Here is a 27,060-nt window from a genome sequence, read left to right on the forward strand (position 1 = left end):
AGTAGTGTTCAGTAGGGAGACACTATTTTCTAACCAGGAGTTACTACTTGAAGTTGTCCAATTAAAACAAATATTGAAGTTTTACGTTGCAAAACGTTTTACTATGGTGTGCCCTACTGAACATGAGTGCGTATGCACTTGGCCTAGATTGCAAAGTAGGGTGCTGTTAAAGTGACTCTAAATTCAAGTCTTTTTTACTCTGATTCATTTCTCCGTCTGATTTTTTTCCTTGGGTATTCCTGTTCCTTTGGTATTAGTTTGTCATACAGGATGTTAAATTATTCTCCCCTGTAAAGCTTTGGTTTTCAGAGCATCAGAGCACCTGATGGATATGGGAGCAGTTGTGCGTGAAATAGAGAAATAGCGGGAGGGAGCTGTATGAATATAAGACCTGTGGTCTGAATGTTGTTGGTGTGTTCAAATGGGCCCGAGCCCTCACACAGGAACCTACTCTACAAAGGCCTGAGTCACTCACTGTTCTGTTCTGCTGTGATCCTCCTGATGCATTTATTCATGAGGCGCTAATTTCAATGTACCAAAATAAATCCATACACCTTTGATGTGCTTGTTTTTTTCTCTGTTTTGTTGTGCTGTGTGTGTGTGTGTTCTCTTTCACAAACACATTGCTAAAACGAGTGTCTCTGGTTAGAACAAGCTTTTGTACTCTGTTATGAATGATAATGGCTGAGTGTGTTTGCTCGGGCCAGATGTTTTGGGATGCAGGGAAGGACAAAATACTTTTCAGAGGCTAGTACAACAACTAACCTGAACCCTCGGTAACATCTGAGTGCTTTTATGATCCGAAATATCATTTCAGATTTTACGAGGTGATTTAAATACAGAGAAAAACCATTACATTTACACACCATTGTCCTCCTTGCAGCTCAGAGCACCAAATCACTCCTACTAATCCTGACTGGCTATGAATAAATGACAGCTTCTCAGCACATGATTGACAGGTGATTGACCAAGGATAGGTTAAAGATTGGCAGCATGGGCAGGCCTCCTCTAGCATGAAACTTTACTTCACGCTTGGGTTATCTTTGGACTAAAATAAGTATCAGTTAACCTGTTGTTTGCTCCTACTTATGGTTTCTTTGAAGAACTCTACCACTACTATGTTTTGTTTATTGACATGGTCTTTTCAAGACTGGACCCGTAAGATTCATTTTCTTGTTAGCACATGTATTCTCAAAAGGTGTATGACATTCTATCCCATATCTGGGACACGTTTGGAATTAGTTAATGTTTGAGTTAGCCTAGGTCTTGGGTGAGGGGCAGTCCTGTCTAATACATTGTTGCATTGTTGCAAGGCCACAAGGTGTCCTCTCTGTCTCCCTGGGCCTGGTGAGTTAAATCTATGTATTCCAGTAGTACCCAGCCTCAAACTATTCAGTTTTCAGCAGTGAGCTGAAGCATACCATGCAATCATAGTGTTATTTAGAGATCTGACATTCCATCTCTATTACATGCTTTAAGATGGTCACCATTGTTCCTGTACCCAAGAAGCCAAAGGTAACTGAACTAAATGACTATTGCCCCGTAGCACTCACTTCTGTCATCATGAAGTGCTTTGAGAGACTGGTCAAGGATCATATCACCTCCACCTTACCTGTCACCCAAGACCCACTTCAATTTGCGTACCGCCCCAATAGTTCCACAGACAATGCAATCGCCATCACACTGCACACTGCCCTATCTGGACAAGAGGAATACCTATGTAAGAATGTTGTTCATTGATTACAGCTCAGTATTTAACACCATAGTACCCTCCATAGTACCCTAGCCTAGCTGCTAGCTAGCTGCATATCAAGCTAGCTGGGTTTTCTTGAACACAGCCCGCGACGCGGTTAGCCATTGTGGCTGGGACCGCGGATTGTCCCGGGTTTGTGGCTGTCTAGATCCCTGCTGTTTGTTGTTTTCAGTCTTCCCTGTGACCTGCCCTATCTGGAACTGTGAGGAGTAACAGCGTAACCTTACGTTGCTAGCTACCATGACAAAGACCAAAGCCGGCGGAAGTACCGTTGAGGACAGTGGTGTCTCTCTATCACATGTGAACAATCTTTTAAACAAACTTAAAGAGTCCTACAATCAGTTGTTACAACAACAAGAAAATAGCTTCAAGTGTTTTGTCCAAATACTTGTGGATTCTACTAATAAAAGAATGGACGACCTGACCAGAGAGGTCCAGGACCTGAAGAACAGTTTTCAGTTCTCACAGGGCCAAATCGATGAGTTGAAACAGGAGAACGGCAACATGACAGCAATCTGTAAGTCATTGAGAGAGGACATCAGTTCAGTGTGTGAATCCATGATAACAACGATGGATAAATCTCGAGGGACAATCAAGGCAGAACAACATGGTTGTGGACGGAATTGCAGAATCTCCACATGAGACCTAGACGGAGTCTGAGGACAAGGTGAGGGAAATGATCTCTGAAATATTGAAGATGGACCACAAGAAGATTGAGGTGGAGCGCGTCTACAGGACTAGAAAACCCACCACCGGCCCAGGTGATAGGCCCAGGCCGATAGTGGTCAAGTTCCTGAGGTTCAAGGACAAGATAGCCGTTCTGGAAAGAGCCACGAACTTGAGAGGAACGTATATCTTCCTTAGCGAGGACTATCCTGAAGCTGTGCGCCAGTGAGGAAAGATCTGATCCCAGCCATAAAAGCTGCCAGCACGCGTGAGGACATTGCTTACATCCGCTATGACAGGCTCATTGTCCACCCTCTCTCCCAGATGCCTGGAAGGGATGAGAGAGCCAAGCCTATAGGTTCGTAGCTTCAACCCCGCAGCACACACACACCAATTGATTTATGGACTGCTGAATGTATATATTTTTTCTCTTGCTTTGTTTGCTATTTTCAGTATTATGTCTATCTCTGATAAGCTACCCAGGAAAGGGCTGAAAATAGCCCATATTAATACATGTAGCCTTATAAATAAGGTTAATGAAATCAATAACTTGCTAACATTCATATATTAGCCATTTCTAATATATAATTCATTTGATGATACAGTAGTAGCAATACAAGGATGTAACATCTATAGAAGAGACAGAAATGCTTATGGGGGAGGTGTTGCTATATATATTCAGAGCCATATCCCTGTAATGCTTAGAGAATATCTTATGTCAAGTGTTATTGAAGTGTTGTGGTTGGTCAGTATCTAAATAATATGTGTGAAATACTTGATAGTGTATGTGATGTAAACAAAGAGGTCTACTTTCTTGGGGACCTGAATATTGACTGGTTTTCATCAAGCTGTCTTTCACGCCCTGACCTTAGATTGCCGTTTATTTTATATTTTTTGGGTTAGGTCAGGGTGTGATGTGTGGTGGGCAGTCTGTCTTTCTATGTTTTCTCTTTCTTTGTGTTGAGCCGAGTATGGTTCCTAATCAGAGGCAGCTGTTTATCGTTGTCTCTGATTAGGAATCATACTTAGGCAGCCCTTTTTTCCACCTTTAGTTGTGGGATCTTGCTTTTGTACAGCTCAGCTCAGCCTGCAGAACGTGATGTTCGTGTTTCTTTGTTTATTGTTTTGTATAGTGTTCTGAGTATAATAATAAATATTTATCATGAGCACTCAACACGCTGCACCTTGGTCTACTCCTTACGACGATCGTCACACTGTTCACTCAAGAGGAAGCTTCTTACTGTAACCAGTGCTTGTAATCTGGTTCAGGTTATTAATCAACCTACCAGGGTGTTTACAAACACTACAGGAACAAGATCATCCACATGTATCGATCACATTTTTACTAATACTGTAGAACTTTGTTCTAAAGCTGGATCCGTACCCATTGGATGCAGTGATCACAATATAGTGGCTATATCCAGGAAGCCAAAGTTCCAACAGCTGGGCCTTAAATAGTGTATAAGAGATCATACAAAATATTTTGCTGTGACTCTTATGTGGATGATGTTAAAAATATTTGTTGTTCAGATGTGATTAATGAGGATCATCCAGATGCTGCACTTGATTAATTTATGAAATTGCTTCTTCCAATCATTGATTAACATGCACCTGTTAAGTAACTGACTGTTAGAACTGTTAAGGCTCCATGGATTGATGAGGAATTGAAAAACTGTATGGTTGAAAGAGATGGGGTAAAAGGAGTGGCTAATAAGTATGGCTGCACATCTGACTGGCTGTATTATGAAGCCAAGATCAATGATATAAAAAATGATGGAAAAACTACTTTGGAGTAGTTTAAATTAAATTATGGGCAGAAAGACAAATTCAACTCCATCTTTCATCGAATCAGATGGCATCACAAAACCATTGCCAATGTTGCCAATCATTTGAATGATTACTTAATTGGTAAAGTGGGCAAAATTAAGGAGGAAATGCCAACAATGAACAGTGAGCAATTGTATTCATGCATAAAAAATGAATAATTAATGAAAAGCATTGCAAGTTTAAATTTTGTAAATTTACTGTGGGAGATGTGCAAAAATTATTGTTAGCAATCAATAATGACAAACCTCCAGGCATTGACAACTTAGATGGAAAGCTACTGAGGATGGTAGCTGACTCTATATCCACTCCTATCTGTCCTATTTTCAATCTGAGCCTAGAGGAAAGTCTTTGTCCTCAGGCCTGGAGGGAAGCCAAAGTAATTCCGCTACCCAAGAGTGGTAAAGCGGCCTTTACTGGTTCTAACAGTAGACCTATAAGCTTGCTGCCAGCTCTAAGCAAACTGTTGGAAAAAAATGTGTTTGACCAAATACAATGCTATTTCTCTGTAAACAAATTAACAGCAGACTTTCAGCATGCTTATAGAGAAGGACACTCAACATGTACTCCACAGACACAAATGACTGATGATTGGTTGAAATAACTTGATAATGAGAAGATTGTGGGAGGGTACTGTTAGATTTCAGTGCAGCTTTTGATATTATTTACCATAAGCTGTTGTTGAAAAAACATGTGTTATGGCTTTTCAACCTCTGCCATATCGTGGATTCAGAGCTATCTATCTAATATAACTCAAAGGGTTTTCTTTAATGGAAGCTTCTCTAATATCAAACGTGTAAAGTGTGGTGTACTGCAGGGCAGTCTCTAGGCACTCTACTCTTTTCTATTTTTACCAATGACCTGCCACTGGAATTAAACAAAGCATGTGTGTCCATGTATGCTGATAATTCAACCATATACGCATCAGCAACCACAGCTAATGAAGTCACTGAAACCCTTAACAAAGAGTTGCAGTCTGTTTTGGTACAAATCATTCCTTAAGTGCTAGACCTCAGCTGAATCTGGTAATGAATGGTGTGGCTGTTGAACAAGTTGAGGAGACTAAATTACTTGGCGTTACCTTAGATTGTAAACTGTCATGGTTAAAACATATAGATTCAATGGTTGTAAAGATGGGGAGAGGTCTGTCCATAATAAAGAGATGCTCTGCGTTTTTGACACCACACTCCAAAAAGCAAGTTCTGTAGTCTCTAGTTTTGTCTAATCTTGATTATTGTCCTGTCGTGTGGTCCAGTGCTGCAAGGAAAGACCTAGTTAAGCTGCAGCTGGCCCAGAACAGAGCGACACATTTTGCTCTTCATTGTAATCAGAGGGCTGATATAAATACTATGCATGCCAGTCTCTCTTGGCTAAGAGTTGAGGAGAGACTGACTGCATCACTTCTTCTTTTTAATAGAAACATTAGAACAAACGTGTTGGAAATCCCAAATTGTTTGCATAGTCAACTTACACACAGCTCTGACACACACACTTACCCCACCAGACATGCCACCAGGGGTCTTTTCACAGTCCCCAAATCCATAACAAATTCAAGAAAGCATAGAGTATTATATAGAGCCCTTATTGCATGGAACTTCCATCCATCTCATATTGCTCAAATAAACAGCACACCTGGTTAAAAAAAAACAGATGAAGCAACACCTTACGGCACAACACATTTTTACATTTACGTAAACGCTCTTATTCAGAGCTCCTTACAGTAGTGAATGCATACATTTCATTTCATGCATTTGGTTTTGGTACTGGCCCCCTGTAGGAATCAAACCCACAACCCTGGCGTTGCACACACCATGCTGGCGTTGCAACCACCATGCTCTACCAACTGAGCCACAGGGAAGACTCCTCGACACCTCTCCCCTATTTGACCTAGATAGTTTGTGCGTATGCATTGATATGTAGGCTACGTGTGCCTTTAAAATAATATGATGTAGTTCTGTCCATGAGCTGTTCTTGTCTATTGATGTTCTGTATTATGTCATGTTTCTTGTTTTGTGTGGACCCCAGAAGAGTATCTTCTGCTTTTGCAACAACTAATGGGGATCCTAATAAAAAAACAAATACCAAAAACCAAATGTCACAGTAAGGCCAAAAAAGATTATCAAGGACAACAACCACCCGAGCCACTGCCTGTTCACCCCGCTACCATCCAGAAGGCGAGGTCAGTACAGGTGCATCAAAGCTGGGACCGAGAGACTGAAAAATAGCTTCTATCTCAAGGCCATCAGACTGTTAAATAGCCATCACTAACATAGAGAGGCTGCTGCCTACATACAGACTTGAAATCATTGGCCACTTTAATAAATGGATCACTAGTCACTTTAATAATGCCACTTTAATACTGTTTACATATCTTGCATTACTCATCTCATATGTATATACTGTATTTTATACCATCTACTGCATCTTGCCTATGCCGTTTGGTCATTGCTTATCCATGTATTTATATATATATATTCTTATTCCATTCCTTTAATTTAATTTGTGTGTATTAGGTAGTTGTTGTGGAATTGTTAGATTACTTGTTAGATATTACTGCACTGTTGGAACTAGAAGCACAAGCATTTCGCTACACTCGCAATAACATCTGCTTACCATGTGTATGTGACCAATAAAATTGTATTTGATTTATTTAAAAACATCCTTGGCTGCCTCTCTCTCTCTCTTACAATCCCGCTGCATCTCTCTCTTTCCCCTCTCTCTCTCTTTCCTTCTATCCCCCTCTCTCTCTCTATTTCTCTCTCTAGTTCTCTCTCTCTCTCTGTCTCTGTCTCTCTCTCCCTGCTCACTGCCTCCCTGCCATGAGCCCAATTTTCTCTGTAGACACACTAATAAAATATTAATTCATGAAAACACAGAGGAGCCTGCTGACTTTTAGGCTTGACGCTGATGGGTATCTTTCAAACTGAAGGGAAGGAGTAGCACAGACACAGTACAGCGGCTTGTCGTACACACAGAGCAAGCTTATTTGTCACCACCATCTAAGTTGCCTGCAGGTTATTGCAGATGTCATTTGCATTGTTCTTGAGCTAAGGCACAGAGTTAAAATAATTCCTAACCATGGTGGATCCTCTCCTCTCCTCTCCTCCTTGTGTTGACAGAGATCCGGGAGGCATTCAGAGTGCTGGACCGGGATGGGAACGGGTTCATCTCCAAGCAGGAGCTGGGCATGGCCATGAGGTCCCTGGGATACATGCCCAGTGAGGTGGAGCTGGCCATCATCATGCAGAGACTAGACATGGATGGTGAGTCACCTTCAGTACCCATTTCACACATTTACAGTACACAGACACATGCAGTTGCACATGTAACAGAAGGTCCCATGTTTGAGTCCAGTGAGAGACAGGAACCCACTCTGTTACACGCACACACACATATTTAAACATGAAGAGATCCCTTCCCTCCTGTTTACACACCACGATCACGCCTACACAAAGACATGGACATCGCCATATACACACTGTCAGAAACACTCATAAACATAAATAGATCCCGCTCTTCCTTTTTTACACATTCATACACATGTTCCTACAGAAAGTATTCAGACCCCTTGACTTTTTCCACATTTTGTTACTTTACAGCCTTATTCTAAAATGTATTAAATAAAAATCCTCCTCAATCTACACACAATACACATAATGACAAAGCGAAAATACGTTTTTTTGACATTTTAGCAAATGTATTACAAATAAAAAACACATGCCTTATTTACATAAGTATTCAAACCCTTTGCTATGAGAATTGAGCTCAGGTACATCCTGTTTCCATTGATCATCCTTAAGATGTTTCTACAATTTGATTGGAGTGCACCTGTGGTAAATTCAATTGATTGAACATAATTTGGAAAGGGACACACCTGTCTATATAAGGTCCCACAATTGACAGTGCATGTCAGAGCAAAAACCAAGCCATGAGGTCGAAGGAATTGTCCATAGAGCTCCGAGACAACATTTTGTTAGGCACAGATCTGGGGAAGGGTACCAAAAAATGTCTGCAGCATTGAAGGTCCCCAACAACACAGTGGCCTCCATCATTCCTAAATGGAAAAAGTTTGGAACCACCAAGACTCTTCCTAGACCTGGACGCCTGGCCAAACTGAGTAATCGGGGGAGAAGGGCCTTGGTCAGGGAGGTGAACAAGAACCTGATGGTCACTCTGACAGAGCTCTAGAGTTCCTCTGTGGAGATGGGAGAACTTTCCAGAAGGACAACCATCTCTGCAGCACTCCACCAATCAGGCCTTTATGGTAGAATGGCCAGGCTGAAGCCACTCCTTAGTAAAAGGCACATGACAGCCCGCTTGGAGTTTGCTAAAAGGCACCAAAAGACTCTCAGACCATGAGTAACAAGATTCTCTGGTCTGATGAAGCCAAGATTTAACTCTTTGGCCTGAATGCAAAGTGTCACGTCTGAAGGAAACCCTACGGTGAAGCATGGTGGTGGCAGCATCATGCTGTGGAGATGTTTTTCAGCAGCAGGGACTGGGAGACTATTCAGGATCAAGGGAAAGATGAACTGAGCAATGTACAGAGAGATGCTTGATGGAAACCTGCTCCAGAGCCCTCAGAACCTCAGACTGGGGCGAAGGTTGACCTTCCAACAAGACAACGACCATAAGCATACAGCCAAGAAAACGCAGGAGTGGCTTTGGGACAAGTCTCTGAATGTCCTTGAGTGGCTGAGCCAGAGCCCGGACTTGAACCTTAAAAAGCCTTAAATAAATTCTTCACGACATTTGGGTTACCTAAGGTGGTACCAACTGATCAAGGTACAAATTTCCTATCAAAGCTCTTCAAGCAGGTGTTAAAATCCTTGTCAATTACGCACCATGTGGCAAGCACATATCACCCAGAGTCTTCAGTGTCTGAACGTTGGCATCAGACACTGAAGTCTATGCTACGCAAATATTGTTTGGAATCTGAGAAAGATTGGGATGAGGGAGTTCCTCTAGTTTTGTTTGCTGCTCGTGAAACTGTACAGGAGTCCCTAGGGTTCAGCCCGGCTAAACTAGTGTTTGGCCACACAGTGAGAGGACCAATGAAAGTCCTTAAAGAACAGTTTTTGTCCCAAGAGTTGTGTACTGGAGATGAGAATGTGTTGGACTACGTTAGTCGCTTTCGTGAGCGCCTACACCAAGCCTGTGCTCTCGCTAAGGAAGCTCTGTCTTCCTCACAGAGGAGTATGAAAAGACACAATGATAAACAGGCTGTTTCTCGTCCACTACAGCCAGGTGACCAAGTACTGGTGTTATTGCCTGTTCCAGGATCTTCACTGTCAGCTCGTTTCTCTGGTCCTTATTTCATTGAAAATAAATTAAGTGAAAATGATTATGTGCTTCAAACGCCTGATAGAAAACGCCAATCTCATGTGTGCCACATTAACATGTTGAAAGCATACCACACCTGACCCATCACCCAGGTAGATAGTTCAAAAACAGCGGAAGGTACTGCTGTCTCTTCTGCTTCTACTGCTATGATAGTGGACTGTCATATTAATGATGTTGATGGAGATGGATTAAAGTTGCGCAATACTCAGCAGCAGTGCGTTAGCTTGCCCAACTCAGAAATGCTGCTGTCTCTCCATTCAGGTCTGGTTCATTTAACGGACGGACAGGCCGACAATATTCTGAGGCTACTACACAGTTTTCCATGTCTCTTTAATGATGTTCCTACTCGCACAAACGTGTTGGAACATGACATTAATGTTGGAAATGCTGCCCCTATCAAGCAACACCCATATCGTGTCAATGCTTCTAAGAGGAAGATAATGAGGGATGAGGTGAGATATTTGTTGGAGAATGACCTAGCGATGCCAAGTTCAAGCCCTTGGAGTTCTCCTTGCATTCTGGTTCCTAAACCTGATGGTACGTCCAGGTTATGTACGTATTATCGAAAGGTAAATTCTGTCACAGTGCCAGATTCTTTCCCGTTACCCAGACTGGACGACTGTATCGACACTGTTGGTGCTGCTACTTATGTAACAAAGTTGGACCTCTTAAAAGGTTATTGGCAGGTTCCGTTAACCTCACGTGCTTCTGAGATTTCTGCCTTTGTGACCCCAGACAACTTCCTACAATACTCAGTCATGGCTTTTGGGATGCGGAATGCACCAGCCACTTTCCAACGACTGGTTAACGCCGTATTAGCTGGCGTTCCCAATTGTAGTGCATACCTTGATGATCTAGTGATTTATTCATCTGAGTGGTCAGATCATGTTAAATCTCTAAGGGTAGTATGTGAACGTTTGGCAGATGCTTCTTTAACCCTGAACTTGGCAAAGTGCGAGTTTGGGAAGGCTACTGTTACCTATCTCGGTAAAGTGGTCGGCCATGGACAGGTGCGCCCTGTTGTTGCCAAGGTCTTGGCTATAACTGCATTCCCTTCACCTACCACCAGACGAGAGCTACGCCGCTTTTTAGGGATGGTTGGCTACTACCATAGTTTCTGTAAAAACTTCTCTGCGGTAGTTGCTCCCTTGACCGATTTGCTCAGTCCGGCAAGATCGTTTGAGTGGTCCCCGGATTGTAAGGTAGCTTTTGATACTGCTAAAGCACTCTTATGTAATACCCCTGTACTTGCTGCTCCGGATTTTGAACAACCGTTTAAACTTGAAGTAGATGCTAGCGCCAGTGGTGCTGGTGCTATTCTACTACAGCAGGACAAGAGTGGAGTGGATCATCCTGTGTGTTATTTTTAACGAAAATTTAACAAATGTCAGACAAAATATGCAACCATTGAGCAAGAAGCTCTAGCTTTGTTATTCACTCTGCAATACTTTGAAATGTATATTGGTTCTAGTGCCCTACCTGTGATAGTATACACTGATCATAACCCCTTAGTGTTTCTCCACCGGATGTACAACCAGAACCAGTGCCTTATGCGTTGGGCGCTTATTGTGTAAAATTATAATTTGGAGATCCGCCACAAAAAGGGTTCTGAAAATGTGTTAGCAGATGCTTTGTCTCGTGTGTAAAATTATGCTTTTTGTAAGGTTGACTTTGTTTGTGTTAATTTTGAGTATTCATTGTAAATACTTTGTTTGCAATCCCCCCTAGGGTTGCTCTTTTAAGGGTGGGAGAGTTACGGATACAGGTATCCTGTGTGTGTTTCTTTTCTCTCCTTCTCCCCTCACAGGTGACAATCATCAGTCACCAATCACCTTTTCACTTACCCTATCACAGCCCCTTTCCCTTGGTTTTCTCTCTCTCTCTCTCTCTCTCTCTCTCTCTCTCTCTCTCTCTCTCTCTCTCTCTCTCTCTCTCTCTCTCTCTCTCTCTCTCTCTCTCTCTCTCTCTCTCTCTCTCTCTCTCTCTCTCTCTCTCTCTCTCTCTCTCTCTCTCTCTCTCTCTCTCTCTCATAATTTGCATAAGTTATGTAACGGGTCTCGTTTCCATTCCCCTTAGACTGCAGGGCCAAAGGGATTCGGAACATCTCTGGAGAGACCTGAAAATAGCTGTGCAACAACTCTCAAATCAAATTGTATTTGTCAAATGCGCCAAATACAAAAGGTCTAGACCTTACAGTGAAATGATTATTAACAAGCCCTTAAACAACAATGCAGTTTAAAGAAAAGTAAGTGTTAAGAAAGTATTTATTAAAGTGAAGTAAAACAGTTTTTTAGAAGAATCTAACAGTAGCGAGGCTATATACAGGGGGTACCGGTACAGAGTCAATGTGCAGGGGCACAGGTTAGTTGAGGTAATATGTACATGTAGGTAGAGGTAAAGTGACTATGAATGGATAATAAAGAGAGTAGAAGCAGCGTAAAAATGGAGGTGGGGGGACAATGCAAATAGTCCGGGTAGCCATTTTATTAGCTGTTCAGGAGTCTTATGGCTTAGGGGAAGAAGGCGTGAAGAAGCCTTTTGGACCTTGACTTCGCGCTCCAGTACTGCTTGCCGTGTGGTAGCAGAGAGAACAGTCTATGACTAGGGTGGCTGGAGTCTTTGGCAATAAAGGTCCTGGATGGCAGGAAGCTTGGCCCCAGTGATGTACTGGGCCGTACACACTACCATCTGTGGAGCCTTGTGGTCAGAGGACAAGCAGTTGCCATACCAGGCGGTTATACAACCGGTGAGGATGCTCTTGATGGTGCAGCTGTAGAACTTTTTGAGGATCTGAGGACCCATGCCAAATCTTTTCAGTCTCCTGAGGGGGTAATAGGCGTTGTCGTCCCCTCTTCACGACTGTCTTGGTGTGTTTGTGTAACAGTGTAGGTTCCGTCCCTCTCTTCGCCCCAACCTGGGCTCGAACCAGGGACCCTTGCACACATCAACAACTGACACCCACGAAGCATCGTTACCCATCGCGCCACAAAAGCCGCGGCCCTTGCAACGCAAGGGGAAACCCTACTTCAGGTCTCAGAGCGAGTGACGTCACCGATTGTAACACTATTAGCGCGCACCACCGCTAACTACTAGCCATTTCACATCGGTTACACTCACCCCCCTTTTGACCTCCTCCTTTTCCGCAGCAACCAATGATCCGGGTCAACAGCATCAATGTAACAGTGTAGGTTCCGTCCCTCGCTTCACCCCAACCCGGGCTCGAACCAGGGACCCTTGCACACATCAACAACTGACACCCACGAAGCATCGTTACCCATCGCGCCACAAAAGCCACGGCCCTTGCAACGCAAGGGGAAACCCTACTTCAGGTCTCAGAGCGAGTGACGTCACTGATTGAAACGCTATTAGCGCTCACCACCGCTAACTACTAGCCATTTCACATCGGTTACATTTGGACCATGATAGTTAGATCCTTTGTCTTGATCACGTTGAGGGAGAGGTTGTTGTCCTGGCACCACACTGTCAGGTCTCTGACCTCCTCCCTATAGGCTGTCTCATCGTTGTTGGTGATCAGGCTGACACTGTTGTGTCGTCGGCAAACTTAATGATGGTGTTGGAGTCATGCTTGGCCATGCAGTCAAGTGTGAACAGGGAGTACAGGAGGGGACTGAGCACGCACCCCTGAGGGGCCCCTGTGTTGAGGATCAGTGTGGCAGATGTGTTTTTACCTACCCTTACCACCTGGGGGCGGCCCGTCAGGAAGTTCAGGATCCAGTTGCAGTTAGGTGTTTAGTCCCAGGGTCCGAGCTATAGTCAATGAATAACATTCTCACATAGGTGTTCCTTTTGTCCAGGTGGGAAAGGGCAGTGTGGAGTGCAATAGAGATTGCATCATCTGTGGATCTGTTGGGGAGGTATGCAAATTGGAGTGGGTCTAGGGTTTCTGGGATAATGGTGTTGATGTGAGCCATGACCAGCGTTTCAAAGCACTTCATGGCTACAGACGTGAGTGCTACGGGTCGGTAGTCATTTAGGTAGGTTACCTTAGTGCACTTGGGTACAGGGACTATGGTGGTCTGCTGGAAAGATGTTGGTATTACAGTTTCGGTCAAAGATAAGGTTGAAAATGTCAGTGAAAACACTTGCCAGTTGGTCAGTGCATGGTCGGAGTACACGTTCTGGTAATCTGTCTGGCCCTGCGGCCTTGTGAATGTTGACCTGTTTAAAGGTCTTACTCACATCGGCTACTGAGAGCATGAACACACAGTCGTCTGGAACAGCTGATGTTCTCATGCATGCTTCAGTGTTTCTTGCCTCAAAGCGAGCATAGGCTTGTTTCACTGAGCAGCTTGCAGCTGTGCTTCCCTTTGTAGTCCGTAATAGTTTGCAAGCCCTGCCACATCCGACGAGCGTCAGCGCTGGTGTAGTACGATTCAATCTTAGTCCTGTATTGACGCTTTGCCTGTTTGATAGTTCATTGGAGGGCATGGTGAGAATTCTTGTGAGCTTCCGGGTTAGAGTCTCGCTCCTTGAAAGCGGCACCTCTACCCTTTAGCTCAGTGTGGATGTTGCCTGTAATCCATGGCTTCTGGTTGGGGTATGTACGTACGGTCACTGTGCGGACTACATCATCAATGCACTTATTGATGAAGCCAGTGACTGATGTGGTGTACTCTTCAATGCCATCTGAAGAATCCCAGAACATATTCCAGTCTGTGGTAGCAAAACAGTCCTGTAGCTTAGCATCTTTGTCATCTGACCACTTCCTTATTGAGCGAGTCGCTGGTACTTCCTGCTTTAATTTTTGCTTGTAAGCAGGAATCAGGAGGATAGAGTTATGGTCAGATTTGCCAAACGGAGGGCGAGGGAGAGCTTTGTATGCGTCTCTGTGTGTGGAGTAAAGGTGGTCTAGAGTTTTTTACCTCTTGTTGCACATGTAACATGCTTATAGAAACGAGGTAAAACAGATTTAAGTTTCCCTGCATTAAAGTCCCTGGCCACTAGGAGCGTTGCCTCTGGATGAGGATTTTCTTGTTTGCTTATGGCCATATGCAGCACGTTTTGTGCCGTGTTAGTGCCAGCATCAGTTTGTGGTGGTAAATAGTTAGCTACGAAAAATCTAGATTAAAACTCTCTTGGTAAATAGTGTGGTCTACAGCTTATCATGAGAACCTCAGGCGAGCAAAACCTCAAGACTTCCTTAATATTAGATTTCGTGCACCAACTGTTATTTACCAAGTAGACTAAAATAAAAAGTAATAATAAAAGTAACACAAATAGAATAACAATAACGAGGCTATATACAGGGGGCACCGGTACCGAGTCAGTGTGCGGGGGTACAGGCTAGTTGAGGTAATCTGTACATGTAGGTGGGGGCGAAGTGACTATGCATTGGTAACAAACAAACAGCGAGCAGCAGCTGATGGTAAAGAGTAATCGCTGTCCTGATATCCAGAAGCTCTTTTTGGTCATAAGAGACAGTGGCAGACACATTATGTACAAAATATGTTTCAAATAACGCAAACACACACAATAGCACAATTGGTAAGGAGCCCGCAACACGGCAGCCATCTCCTCTGGCGCCATCCAACCTGACAGAGCTTGAGAGGATCTGCAGAGAAGAATGGGACAAGCTCCCCAAATACACGTGTGCCAAGCTTGTAGTGTCATACCCAAGAAGACTCAAGGCTGTAATCGCTGCCAAAGGTGCTTCAACAAAGTGTTGAGTAAAGGGTCTGAATACTTATGTAAATGTGATATTTCAGTTTTTATTTGTAATACTTTTACAAAAATGTCTAAAAACCTGTTTTTACTTTGTCATTATGGGGTATCGTGTGTAGATTGATCAGGGGGAAAAAAACGACTTAATCAATTTTAGAATAAATTAGTAACCTAACAAAATGTGGAAAAAGTCAAGGATAATGAATACTTTCCGAAGGCACAGTATGACAACATAATCACAAACATAATAAATACATTGGCATGAGTGCTCATTCACCATTATGCTCACACATTTGCATGTACATACAGTACATTACATGGACACAGTAATGTGCACTCATTCGCACCATACTTTCATATCACAACCTCCACTTTAAAATGTCAATAAGCATGAAGGATCCTACTATCCAAACACACCGGAAGATAACTTAACACATCCCATAGTCCCATTGTAGCAATATCTGTCTCTAAGCTGTCTGTGTAAAATGTTGGCTGTGGTCCCTTGCTCCCTTTCATCTTAATGAACTGTATTGCACATATTAACACACACACACACACATGCACGCGCACAAACACACACGTACACACACAAACAAATACACACAACACACATGATTACAAGTTGGGTGAATTTTGGCACATTTCTTCTGACAGAGATGGTGTAACTGAGTCAGGTTTGTAGGCCTCCTAGCTTGCACACGCTTTTCCAGTTCTGCCCACATATTTTCTATAGGATTGAGGTCAGGGCTTTGTGATGGCCACTCCAATACCTTGACTTTGTTGTCCTTAAGCCATTTTGCCACAACTTTGGAAGCATGCTTGGGGTCATTGTCCATTTGGAAGACCCATTTGCGACCAAGCTTTAACTTCCTGACTGATGTCTTGAGATGTTGCTTCAATATATCCACATAATTTTCGTCCCTCATGATGCCATCTATTTTGTGAAGTCCACCTCCTGCAGCAAAGCACCGCCACAACATGATGCTGCCACCCCCGTGCTTCACGGTTTGGATGGTGTTCTTCGACTTGCAAGCCTCCCCCTTTTTCCTCCAAACATAACAATGGTCATTATGGCCAAACAGTTCTATTTTTGTTTCATCAGACCAGAGGACATTTCTCCAAAAAGTACGATCTTTGTCCCCATGTGCAGTTGCAAACCGTAGTCTGGCTTTCTTATGGCAGTTTAAGAGCAGTGGCTTCTTTCTTGCTGAGCGGCCTTTCAGGTTATGTTGATATAGGACTCGTTTTACTGTGGATATAGATACTTTTGTACCTGTTTCCTCCAGCATCTTCACAAGGTCTTTTGCTGTTGTTCTGGGATTGATTTGCACTTTTCGCGCCAAAGTACGTTCATCTCTAGGAGAGAGAACGCGTCTCCTTCCTGAGCGATATGACGGCTGCGTGGTCCCATGGTGTTTATACTTGGGTACTGTTGTTTGTACAGATGAACGGGGTACCTTCATGGCGTTTGGAAATTGCTCCCAAGGATGAACCAGACTTGTGGAGGTCTACCATTTTTTCTGAGGTCTGGCTGATTTCTTTAGATTTTCCCATGATGTCAAGCAAAGAGGCCCTGAGTTTGAAGGTAGGCCTTGAAATACATCCACAGGTACACCTCCAATTGACTCAAATGATGTCAATTAGCCTATCAGAAGTGTTTAAAGCCATGACATCATTTTCTGGAATTTTCCAAGCTGTTTAAAGGCACAGTCAACTTAGTGTATGTAAACTTCTGACCCACTGGAATTGTGATACAGTGAATTATAAGTGAAATAATCTGTCTGTAAACAATTGTTGAAAAAATGACTTGTGTCATGCACAAAGTAGATGTCCTAACCGACTTGCCAAAACTATAGTTTGTTAACAAGAAATTTGTGGAGTGGTTGAAAAACGAGTTTTAATTACTCCAACCTAAGTGTATGTGAACTTCCGACTTGAACTGTACATGTGACATTTTAGTCATTTAGCAGGTGCTCTTATCCAGAGAAATTTACAGTATTAGTGCATTCATCTTAAGATAGCTAGGTGAGACAACCACATACCACAGTCAAGTATACAGGATACAAACATTCCATTCCAGCTAAACAATGAAAATGGGCTAGCGTTTTGCTAACAACACATTTTCATACATATCTAAAATCTCTGTCAAACTCTTCAATTAAACCTGAAGCAACAATATGTTAATGCCTACTGCAATTCCAATTACTGAAAACAATAACACATGGGTACACATGAAGTTACCATAAGCAATCAGTTTTGATGAAAACATTTGAAAAATTGGTGGATAAAACGTTTTGGAAATAAACCTTCTGTGGAATCATTAGATGTGTCAAAACACTGGATAATTGGAGACATTTTCAAAACGTTTTTCACCTGTTAGTCTCTTTTATAGCTTGTATTCTCCACTCAAATGTTTGTTGTTTGTTTGTTTTGTTTTTGGGGGGAAGAATTGCTAGAAAAACTGTAGTGGACTGGTCTCAGAGGAAGATCAAAAAGTCATAACTGAATGCTCAAGGTTGTGGCCTGCTTCCTATTGCCTCTCCACTCCAGATAAGAATGATTAGTGAAACGATTTATCCTCCCTACTATTAAAGTATACCTGCTGTCAAATTGAAGGTTTGCTTGATATAACGCTTTCGTCTCCTGCTTTGACAAGTTAGAACATCTAGGAGCACCTATCTGTCATATTTGTTATAGATATTGCTTGTACACTCTGAGGTGTGACAGCAATCAATGTATGAGTTCCTGTTGGTTTGGTGGAAGGGGAGGACTGGAGGAGCATTTGTCATCTGTGATGTCTTTGAAATTGTCAGTTGATTTGACTTGCTGTGACTGAATGAGGACACCCTGGCCAAGATAAGAAGGGTTGGCTGGATTGTTGTTGCTATTACATCTCTGTCATTACAGTGAGAGATGTTTTCAAAACATCAATTTGTGTTCTGTTCAAAGCAATTTGCCTCAATCTCGTTTCATTTTCTTGACTATAGATACAACACAAAAGATCATGGTGATCAAATGGAGGAGGTATCCATAGCCAGGTACATTACCAGATGAATGGGATTTGAGGGTGTTTATTGTGCCTTTGCCAAGCTAGCAGCAAGGTGAATTAGAGACACGTGACACATTCACGGATGGCCATTGATTCTTTCTCTTTGAGTAGCAGCTGCAACAGTCCAGCTGATCTCTATAAGATATGGATGGATTCATTGAGTTGATCTGATAATCTGTTCCACTGTCAGAACGATCCCTCAGATTGTTATCCAGCTCAGCAGAATGCCCTTGGTGGATTGCTTAGAAGCTTGTGGTCTTTGTTGGAGATCTCAGTATTGCAATTGCTCCCGTTGCTTTATATAGGGGTGTTATGTTCATAATACACGTGTCACGGTTGTCGTAGGGTAAAGTGGACCAAGACGCAGCGGGGAAACACAGTACCCCACCCCCCCCCAAAGGTGCAGAACCCGGATGCACCTCACACAAATAAACAAAATAACCCCAAAACAAAATAAATCCCCTAAACTAAAGGGAAGGAAGGGAGGGTGGCTGCCGTCAACGACGGCTCCTGTGCTACACCCCCCCCCCCTCCCCCCTCCCCAACCAACCTATACTGGAGGTGGCTCAGGCTCAGGTCTATTACCCCCACCCAACCTGTCCACCCCTGCTGAATACTCAGGGCTGTAGAGCGTCTCTGGGAGCTCCGGACTGTAAGCCGACTCTGGAAGCTCCAGACTGTAGGCCGTCTCACTCGGTGCCGGACTGTAGGCCGTCTCACTCGGTGCCGGACTGTAGGCCGTCTCACTCGGTGCCGGACTGTAGGCCGTCTCACTCGGTGCCGGACTGTAGGCCGTCTCACTCGGTGCCGGACTGTAGGCCGTCTCACTCGGTGCCGGACTGTAGGCCGTCTCACTCGGTGCCGGACTGTAGGCCGTCTCACTCGGTGCCGGACTGTAGGCCGTCTCACTCGGTGCCGGACTGTAGGCCGTCTCACTCGGTGCCGGACTGTAGGCCGTCTCACTCGGTGCCGGACTGTAGGCCGTCTCACTCGGTTCCGGACAGTAGGCCGTCTCACTCGGTTCCGGACAGTAGGCCGTCTCACTCGGTTCCGGACTAGACACTGTTGCCGGACACTCGGGACTGGGCTGACGCACTGGAAGCCTGATGCGTGGGGCTGGTAGTGGAGGTACCAGCCTGGGGACACGCACCTCAGGGCTAGTGCAGGGAGCAGGAACCGACCGAGTTGGACTGGGCTGACGCACTGGATGTGACAGTTTGGGGACACGCACCTCAGGGCTAGTGCGGGGAGCGGGAACAGGCCGAGTTGGACTGGGCTGATGCACTGGAGGCCTGGTGCGTGATGCTGGCTGTGGATATACCGGACTGTGGAGGCACACAGGTGGTCTTGATCGCACCTCCTGCACAACCCGTCCTGGCTGGATGGAACTAGTAGCCCTGTACGAGCGCTGGTACAGGGCGAACTGGGCTGTGCAGGGGCCTGATGGTTGCCGTGCATAGAGTGGGCGTAGGGTAGCCTAGGAGGCGCGCCGGTGGCCAGATGCGCTGCGCAGGCATCCTCCTTCCAGACTGGCTGCCCACTCTAGCACGGCACTTGCGAGGGGCTGGGATCACTCGCACCGGACTGTGCGTGCGCATGGGCGAAATCGTGCGCACTTCCACATATTCCGGCGCTCTCTTCTCCACCTGTTCCCCATAAAAAGCACGGGGAGCTGGCTTAGGTCCACTGCCTGGCCTAGCCAACCTACCCGTGTGCCCCCCCCAAAAAATGATTGGGGCTGCCTCTCCGGCTTCCCCGGTAGCGTTCCCAGTCCTCACCAGACTTCCTCCATGGGCCCTCTCCGGCCAAAATCTCCCTCCCAGGTCCAAAACTCCCGATAGTCCATATAATTATCCCGTTGCTCCTTACCCCGCTGCTTGGTCCTTGGTTGGTGGGAGATTCTGTCACGGTTGTCGTAGGGTAAAGTGGACCAAGACGCACCGGGGAAATGTGCACTCATCTTCTTTATTAAATGGACAAGAAGGTGAACCAAAACAAACACGTACACAATAAAAACACAACGACTAATAACAGGCCGGTAAGGCAACAAAGCTATACCCAGCACAATCTCCCACAAATACTAAAACAAACACATACCTATTTATAGAACCCTCAATCAGAGGCAACGAGAAAACACCTGCCTCCAATTGAGGGTTCAACCCCCAATTAACTAAACATAGAAATACAAATAACTAGACTGAACATAGAAATACATAAACATAGAACAGTGCCCAAAACCCGGAATACTAAATCAAACACCCTACAACTAACACAACCAGCCCGAACCACAGAAAACAAATACCCCCTGCCACGTCCTGACCAAACTACAATAACAAATAACCCCTTTTACTGGTCAGGACGGGACATTTGCCCTATCAAAAATGTGACAACATGATGCCTGGGATCAGCTGCTTTTGTTAGGAAGTGTTTTTGGTTTAAATCACATCCATCCGCCATCACGATAGTTCAGGGGCCCTGACTACACTGGCTGCACTGCCTGACTGTCCCCAGTGATGAGGCAGGATGCCACTCTGCATATGCAGGGCACAGAGAGGGACAATCGATGGCATCAAACGTGACAGTGCCAGCGTGACTAAGGAGTTCACCCCCGTCAGGGGAGAGGGAGGAGAGGAGGAGTGAAGGGGCAGATTGAGTTGCCCTGCATGGGCAGCACACAACCTCTTCTGCAGGGAAATTAGGAAGAGGAAGGAGAATATGTATTGAAGGAAAGAACACATACTCAAATGAAGACTTGGTATAAAATACAGTTATTGTCCTTTTTACTGATTTGAAATAAAACTTTTTTGTGAGTAAGACATGTCATACTGTGTGTCTGACTGTGTTTCTTAGGAGACGGGCAGGTAGACTTCGATGAGTTCATGACGATCCTAGGACCCAAGCTCCTGTCGTCTGAAGCCAGGGAGGGCTTCCTTGGGAGCACGATAGACAGCATATTCTGGCAGGTAAGGACTTCTCTCTTTTCACCTCTGTCTTCTATCACCTTTCCTTTACCAAGCAGTGGCCTGCAATAGCTGCAGCCATGGCCAAGTTGTGCAATAGCTGGCAGTGAAATCGAAGACATTTATTCATCTTGATTTGCACAATGACGATCGGTGTAGAGGCAGCAAAGAGTGTAGTGTGTCAGTTCCTGATGGACAGATGTTGTCTTGTCTGGTGGCAATGCCTCCTGCCTTGGAGATGCTGGCAGGACATAATCTATGTGCCATTTGGCCAGATGTTCCTGCACTGAACCATAATGGAGGGGGGAGAGGATGATAGCTAGCGAGGGAGTCAGAGTAGTGAGTGGATGACTAAGATGGCATGATTGTGTAATAGAGGGGAACACAATTATAGTGTGTGTGTGTGTGTGTGTGTGTGTGTGTGTGTGTGTGTGTGTGTGTGTGTGTGTGTGTGTGTGTGAGAGAGAGAAGTAACAGAGTGACTGGAAGTGACAAGGTGAGAAGATTCGAGCAAGTGAAAGAAGTGGGGGGTGAAAGCGAATGAATGAAAGAGTGTATGAGTTAGAGTGAATGAGTTAGAGTGTAAGGGAGAGAGAGAGAACAACCATAGCCACGGGAAGTAAGGGTAATGAGGGTGCTGCAGCAGCACCTGAAAAATCTGATTTTTATTTTTATTTTCTACAAAATAAATATACAGTTTTTCTTTTTTTACTATTTTCTACATTGTAGAATAATAGTGAAGACATCAAAACTATGAAATAACACATATGGCATCATGTAGTAACCAAAAAAGTGTTAAACAAATCTAAATATATTTTATATTTGAGATTCTTCAAAGTAGCCACCCTTTGCCTTGATGACAGCTTTGCACACTCTTGGCATTCTCTCAACCAGCTTCATGAGGAAAATAAAATCTCTGACCTACGCGGAAGATTAACTTTTTCCTTTAACGAATCCAACAAGAAGGATATGCTGCTTTCACTGGAACAGGCCCAGATCCCTATAAAAGGGGCCGCAGATCGGGCTGCCTAAGCTCCCACTGCCATCCGTTCTTCTTGCTAATGTGCAATCAAACTTAAATCCGTCTTACCAAATTTCTATCAGCATGTTAAATGTGCACTAGACCACCTTTAAATGTAACTCTAGACCACCTTTAATCCACACACAGAGACGCATACAAAGCTCTCCCTCACCCTCCATTTGGCAAATCTGACCATAATTCTATCCTCCTCATTCCTGCTTACAAGCAAAAATGAAAGCAGGAAGCACCACGATCAATTAAAAGTTGGTCAGATGAAGGAGATGCTAAGCTACAGGACTGTTTTGCTACCACAGACTGGAATATGTTCCGGGATTCCTCAGATGGCATTGAGGAGTACACCACATCAGCCATTGGCTTCATCAATAAGTGCATTGATGACGTCGCTCCAACAGTGACCGTACGTACTGTACATACCCCAACCAGAAGCCATGGATTATAGGCAACATCCGCACTGAGCTAAAGGCTAGAGCTGCCGCTTTCAAGGAGCGAGACTCTAACCCGGAAGCTTATAAGAAATCCCTCCGACAAACCATCAAACAGGCAAAGCGTCAATACAGGACTAAGTTCGAATCGTACTACACCGGCTCTGATGCTCGTTGGATGTGGCAGGGCTTGCAAACCATTACAGACTTCAAAGTGAAGCACAGCCGAGAGCTGCCCAATGACACGAGCATACCAGATGAGCTAAACTTCTTCTATGCTCACTTCGAGGCAAATAACACTGAAACACACATGAGAGCACCAGCTGTTCCTGACGTCTGTGTGATAATGCTCTCCGCAGCCGATGTGAGTAAGACCTTTAAACAGGTCAACATTCACAAGGCCGCAGGGCCAAACGGATTACCAGGACGTGTACTGCGAGCATGCACTGACCAACTGGCAAGTGTCTTCACTGACATTTTCAACCTCTCCCTGTCTGAGTCTGTAATACCGACATGTTCTAAGCAGACCACCATAGTCCCTGTGCCCAAGAACACCAAGGTGACCTGCCTAAATGACTACCGACCCGTAGCACTCACTTCTGTAGCCATGAAGTGCTTTGAAAGGCTGGTCATGGCTCACATCAACACCATTATCCCAGAAACACTCCAATTTGCATACCGCCCTAACATATCCACAGATTATGCAATCTCTATTGCACACGCTGATCCTCAACACAGGGCCCCCTCATGGGTATGTGCTCAGTCCCCTCCTTTACTCCCTGGTCACTCATGACTGCACAGCCAGAAACAACTCCAACACCATCATTAAGTTTGCCGATGACACAACAGTGGTAGGCATGATCACCGACAACGATGAAACAGTTTATAGGGAGGAGGTCAGAGATCCCTCAACGTGATCAAGACAAAAGAGATGATTGTGGACTACAGGAAAAAGAGGACCGAGCACGCCCCCATTCTTATTGACGGGGCTGTAGTGGAGCAGGTTGAGAGCTTCAAGTTCCTTGGTGTCCACATCACCAACAAACTAACATGGTCCAAGCACACCAAGACAGTCGTGAAGAGGGCACAACAAAACCTAATCCCCTTCAGGAGACTGAAAAGATTTGGCATGGGTCCTCAGATCCTCAAAAGGTTCTACAGCTGCACCATCGAGAGCATCCTGACTGGTTGCCTCACTGCCTGCAGTGGCAACTGCTCGGCCTCCGACTGCAAAGCACTACAGAAGGTAGTGCGTACGGCCCAGTACATCACTGAGGTCAAGCTTCCTGCCATCCAGGACGTCTATACCAGGCGGTGTCAGAGGGAGGCCCTAAAAATTGTCAAAGACTCCAGCCACCCTAGTCATAGACTGTTCTCTCTGCTACCCCTTGGCAAGCAGTACCAGAGCACCAAGTCTAGGTCCAAGAGGTTTCAAAACAGCTTCTACCCCCAAGCCATAAGACTCCTGAACGTCTAATCAAATGGCTACGCAGACTATTTGCATTGCCCCCCCCCCAACCGTCTTTTACATCGCTCTCTGTTGTTATCATCTATGCATAGTCATTTTAGTAACTCTACCCACATGTACATATTACCTCAATTACCTCGTCTAACCGCACATTGACTCTGTACCGGTACCCCCCCTGTATATAGTCTCGCTATTGTTATTTTACTGCTGCTCTTTAATTACTTGTTACTTTTTTTTCTTATTCATATTTTTTTTTTTTTTACTGCATTGTTGGTTAGGGGCTCATAAGTAAGCATTTCACTGTAAGGTCTACACCTATTGTATTCGGCGCATGTGACTAATACATTTTGATTTGATGAGGTAGTCACCTAGAATTGATTTCAATTAACAGGTGTGCCTTGTTAAAAGTGAAGTTTGTGGAATGTATTTCCTTCTTAATGCGTTTGAGCCAATCAGTTGTGTTGTGACAAGGTAGGGGTGGTATACAGAAGATATCCCTATTTGGTAAAAGACCAAGTCCATATATGGCAAGAACAGCTCAAATAAGCAAAGAGAAACTATAGTCCATCATTATTTTAAAGACATGAAGGTCTGTCAATCCGGAAAATTTCAAGAACTTTGAAAGTTTCTTCAAGTGCAGTCGCAAAAACCATCATGCGCTATGATGAAACTGGCTCTCATGAGGACCGCCACAGGAAAGGAAGATCCAGAGTTACCTCTGCTGCAGAGGATAAGTTCATTAGAGTTAACTGCACCTCAGATTGCATCCCAAATAAAGTTAAAGTAACAGACACATCTCAACATCAACTGTTCATAGGAGACTGCGTGATACAGGCCTTCATGGTCGATTTGCTGCAAAGAAACCACTACTAAAGGACACCAATAATAAGAAGCGACTTCTTTGGGCCAAGAAACACGATCAATGGACATTAGACTGGTGGAAATCTGTCCCTTGGTCTGATGAGTCCTAATTTCAGATTTCTGGTTCCAACCGCTGTGTCTTTGTGACACGCAGAGTAGGTGAACGGATGATCTCCACATGTGGTTCCCACCATGGAGCATGGAGGAGGAGGTGTGATGGTGTGGGGGTGCTTTTGCTGGTGACACTGTCGGTGATTTATTTAGAATTCAAGGCACACTTAACCAGCATGGCTACATCAGCATTCTGCAGCGATACGCCATCCCATCTGGTTTGCGCTTAATGGGACTATCATTTGTTTTTCAACAGGACAGTGACCCAAAACACACCTCCAGGCTGTGTAAGGGCTATTTGACCAAGAAGGAGAGTGATGGAGTACTGCATCAGATGACCTGGCCTCCACTATCACCCGACCTCAACCCAATTGAGATGGTTAGGGATGAGTTGGACCGCAGAGTGAAGAAAAAGCAGCCAACAAGTGCTCAGCATATGTGGAAACTACTTCAAGACTGTTGGAAAAGCATTCCAGGTGAAGCTGGTTGAGAGAATGCCAAGAGTGTGCAATACTGTCATCAAGGCAAAGGGTGGCTACTTTAAAAAAAATCTAAAATATATTTTGATTTTTTAACACTTTTTAGGTTGCTACATAATTTATGTGTTATTTCATAGTTTTGATATCTTCACTATTATTCTACAATGTAGAAAATAGTAAAAATAAAGAAAAACCCTTAAATGAGTAGGTGTGTCCAAACTTTTGACTGGTACTGTATATGTTTTGAAAAAATACATTTTCAAAAAAGTAGTGCGCTGGGCCTTTACTAGCCCTGTATTAGCGGACCAATATATAATTTATTTATTTTTTTCACCCACCATGACAAGAAAATCACAGCACCCCTATGAGAGCAACACTCTAGGGGGGAGAGAGAGAAAGAGGGAGAAAGAGAGAAAGAGAGAGAAAGAGAGAGAAAGAAAGAAAAAGAGAGAGAAAGAGAAAGAAAGAGAAAGCGAGAGCACAACATTCTAGGAGGGAAAGAGAAAGAGAGGGACATTTGGCTCTGTGGAGCACACTTGGCAGGTTTCTCTCTCTGATGCTATCATGGCTGTGACCCAGTTTGTCTCTGGTGAGCAGGAGCTCTTGGTTTACATTGTGAGGACATGCTCTCTGGTGCTGCAGGTGCAGACACTGTGGTCTCCGTGCCAACCCTGTTTGACTGAGACTAGCTGCTCTGACCTTGGCTTGCTGATATGAGAAGAGAGGATGGAGACCAGAGCGTGTGGTTGTCTGAAAAGTGTTATATTTCAACAACAAAAAAGGGGGAAATCAGGGAATTGGAGTTGCTCAGATGATTTCTAGCTACTACTTTCAAAATTGTGTCTACAGCTGTCCTCCAAAGAGGGGGGCTAGAGTTGGTTTTGTGTCTCTGGAGGAATTGATTCCCTCACATTCATGCTCACATTTATCACTGTTTGATAAATGAATATCCAGAGGCGCTTGGTTGATAATCTTGCTAATCTAATTTTATTTGTGAGGATATACAGTATATATCTTTGCTCTTCAGAAAAAAAGTATTTTAATGTGATTCCATCCTGATAATCCCTCCTCATTCTTCATGGTCGATGTATTGTAGCCTACAGTTTTACATTTTGATGTCCGGCTTCCTGCGTTAACTTGCATAAAAGTGTGTGTGTGTGACACCTGTTTTTGTTGCTCAATGGTTCTCCTGCCCATTTCCTGTTTACTGGTTCTTATTTACGTACAGTAGCTTGTCTCTCTGAGTCAGAAACCTTTTGTGTGTAGTATTTGGTCTCTTTCTGAATTGAGAGCTGACTATTCATTCACCTGAGCTCCCTGTTCTCTGAATGAGTTTGACAGAATCATTTTTATATATTTTTTACTTTAACGTCTCTGCATTCAAGTCGAACAAAAAACAG

At 44.2% G+C, this 27,060-nt stretch overlaps 1 protein-coding gene across 2 annotated transcripts in view; it reads left to right on the forward strand.

Annotated features, from left to right (window-relative positions):
• LOC106581213 (calcium-binding protein 8) overlaps positions 1-27,060 on the forward strand; it is a 91,605-nt gene that overhangs the window by 3,709 nt on the left and 60,836 nt on the right. For both annotated transcript variants that reach the window (XM_045703761.2, XM_014163126.3), the window contains exons 2-3: positions 7,363-7,506; positions 21,168-21,280. In XM_045703761.2, coding sequence (XP_045559717.1) covers positions 7,363-7,506; positions 21,168-21,280 — 257 coding nt within the window. The remainder of the gene's footprint in view (positions 1-7,362; positions 7,507-21,167; positions 21,281-27,060) is intronic.

This window comes from Salmo salar, chromosome 20, assembly GCF_965601325.2.
Source record: "Salmo salar chromosome 20, fSalSal1, whole genome shotgun sequence".
Classification (NCBI taxonomy): Eukaryota; Metazoa; Chordata; class Actinopteri; order Salmoniformes; family Salmonidae; genus Salmo; species Salmo salar.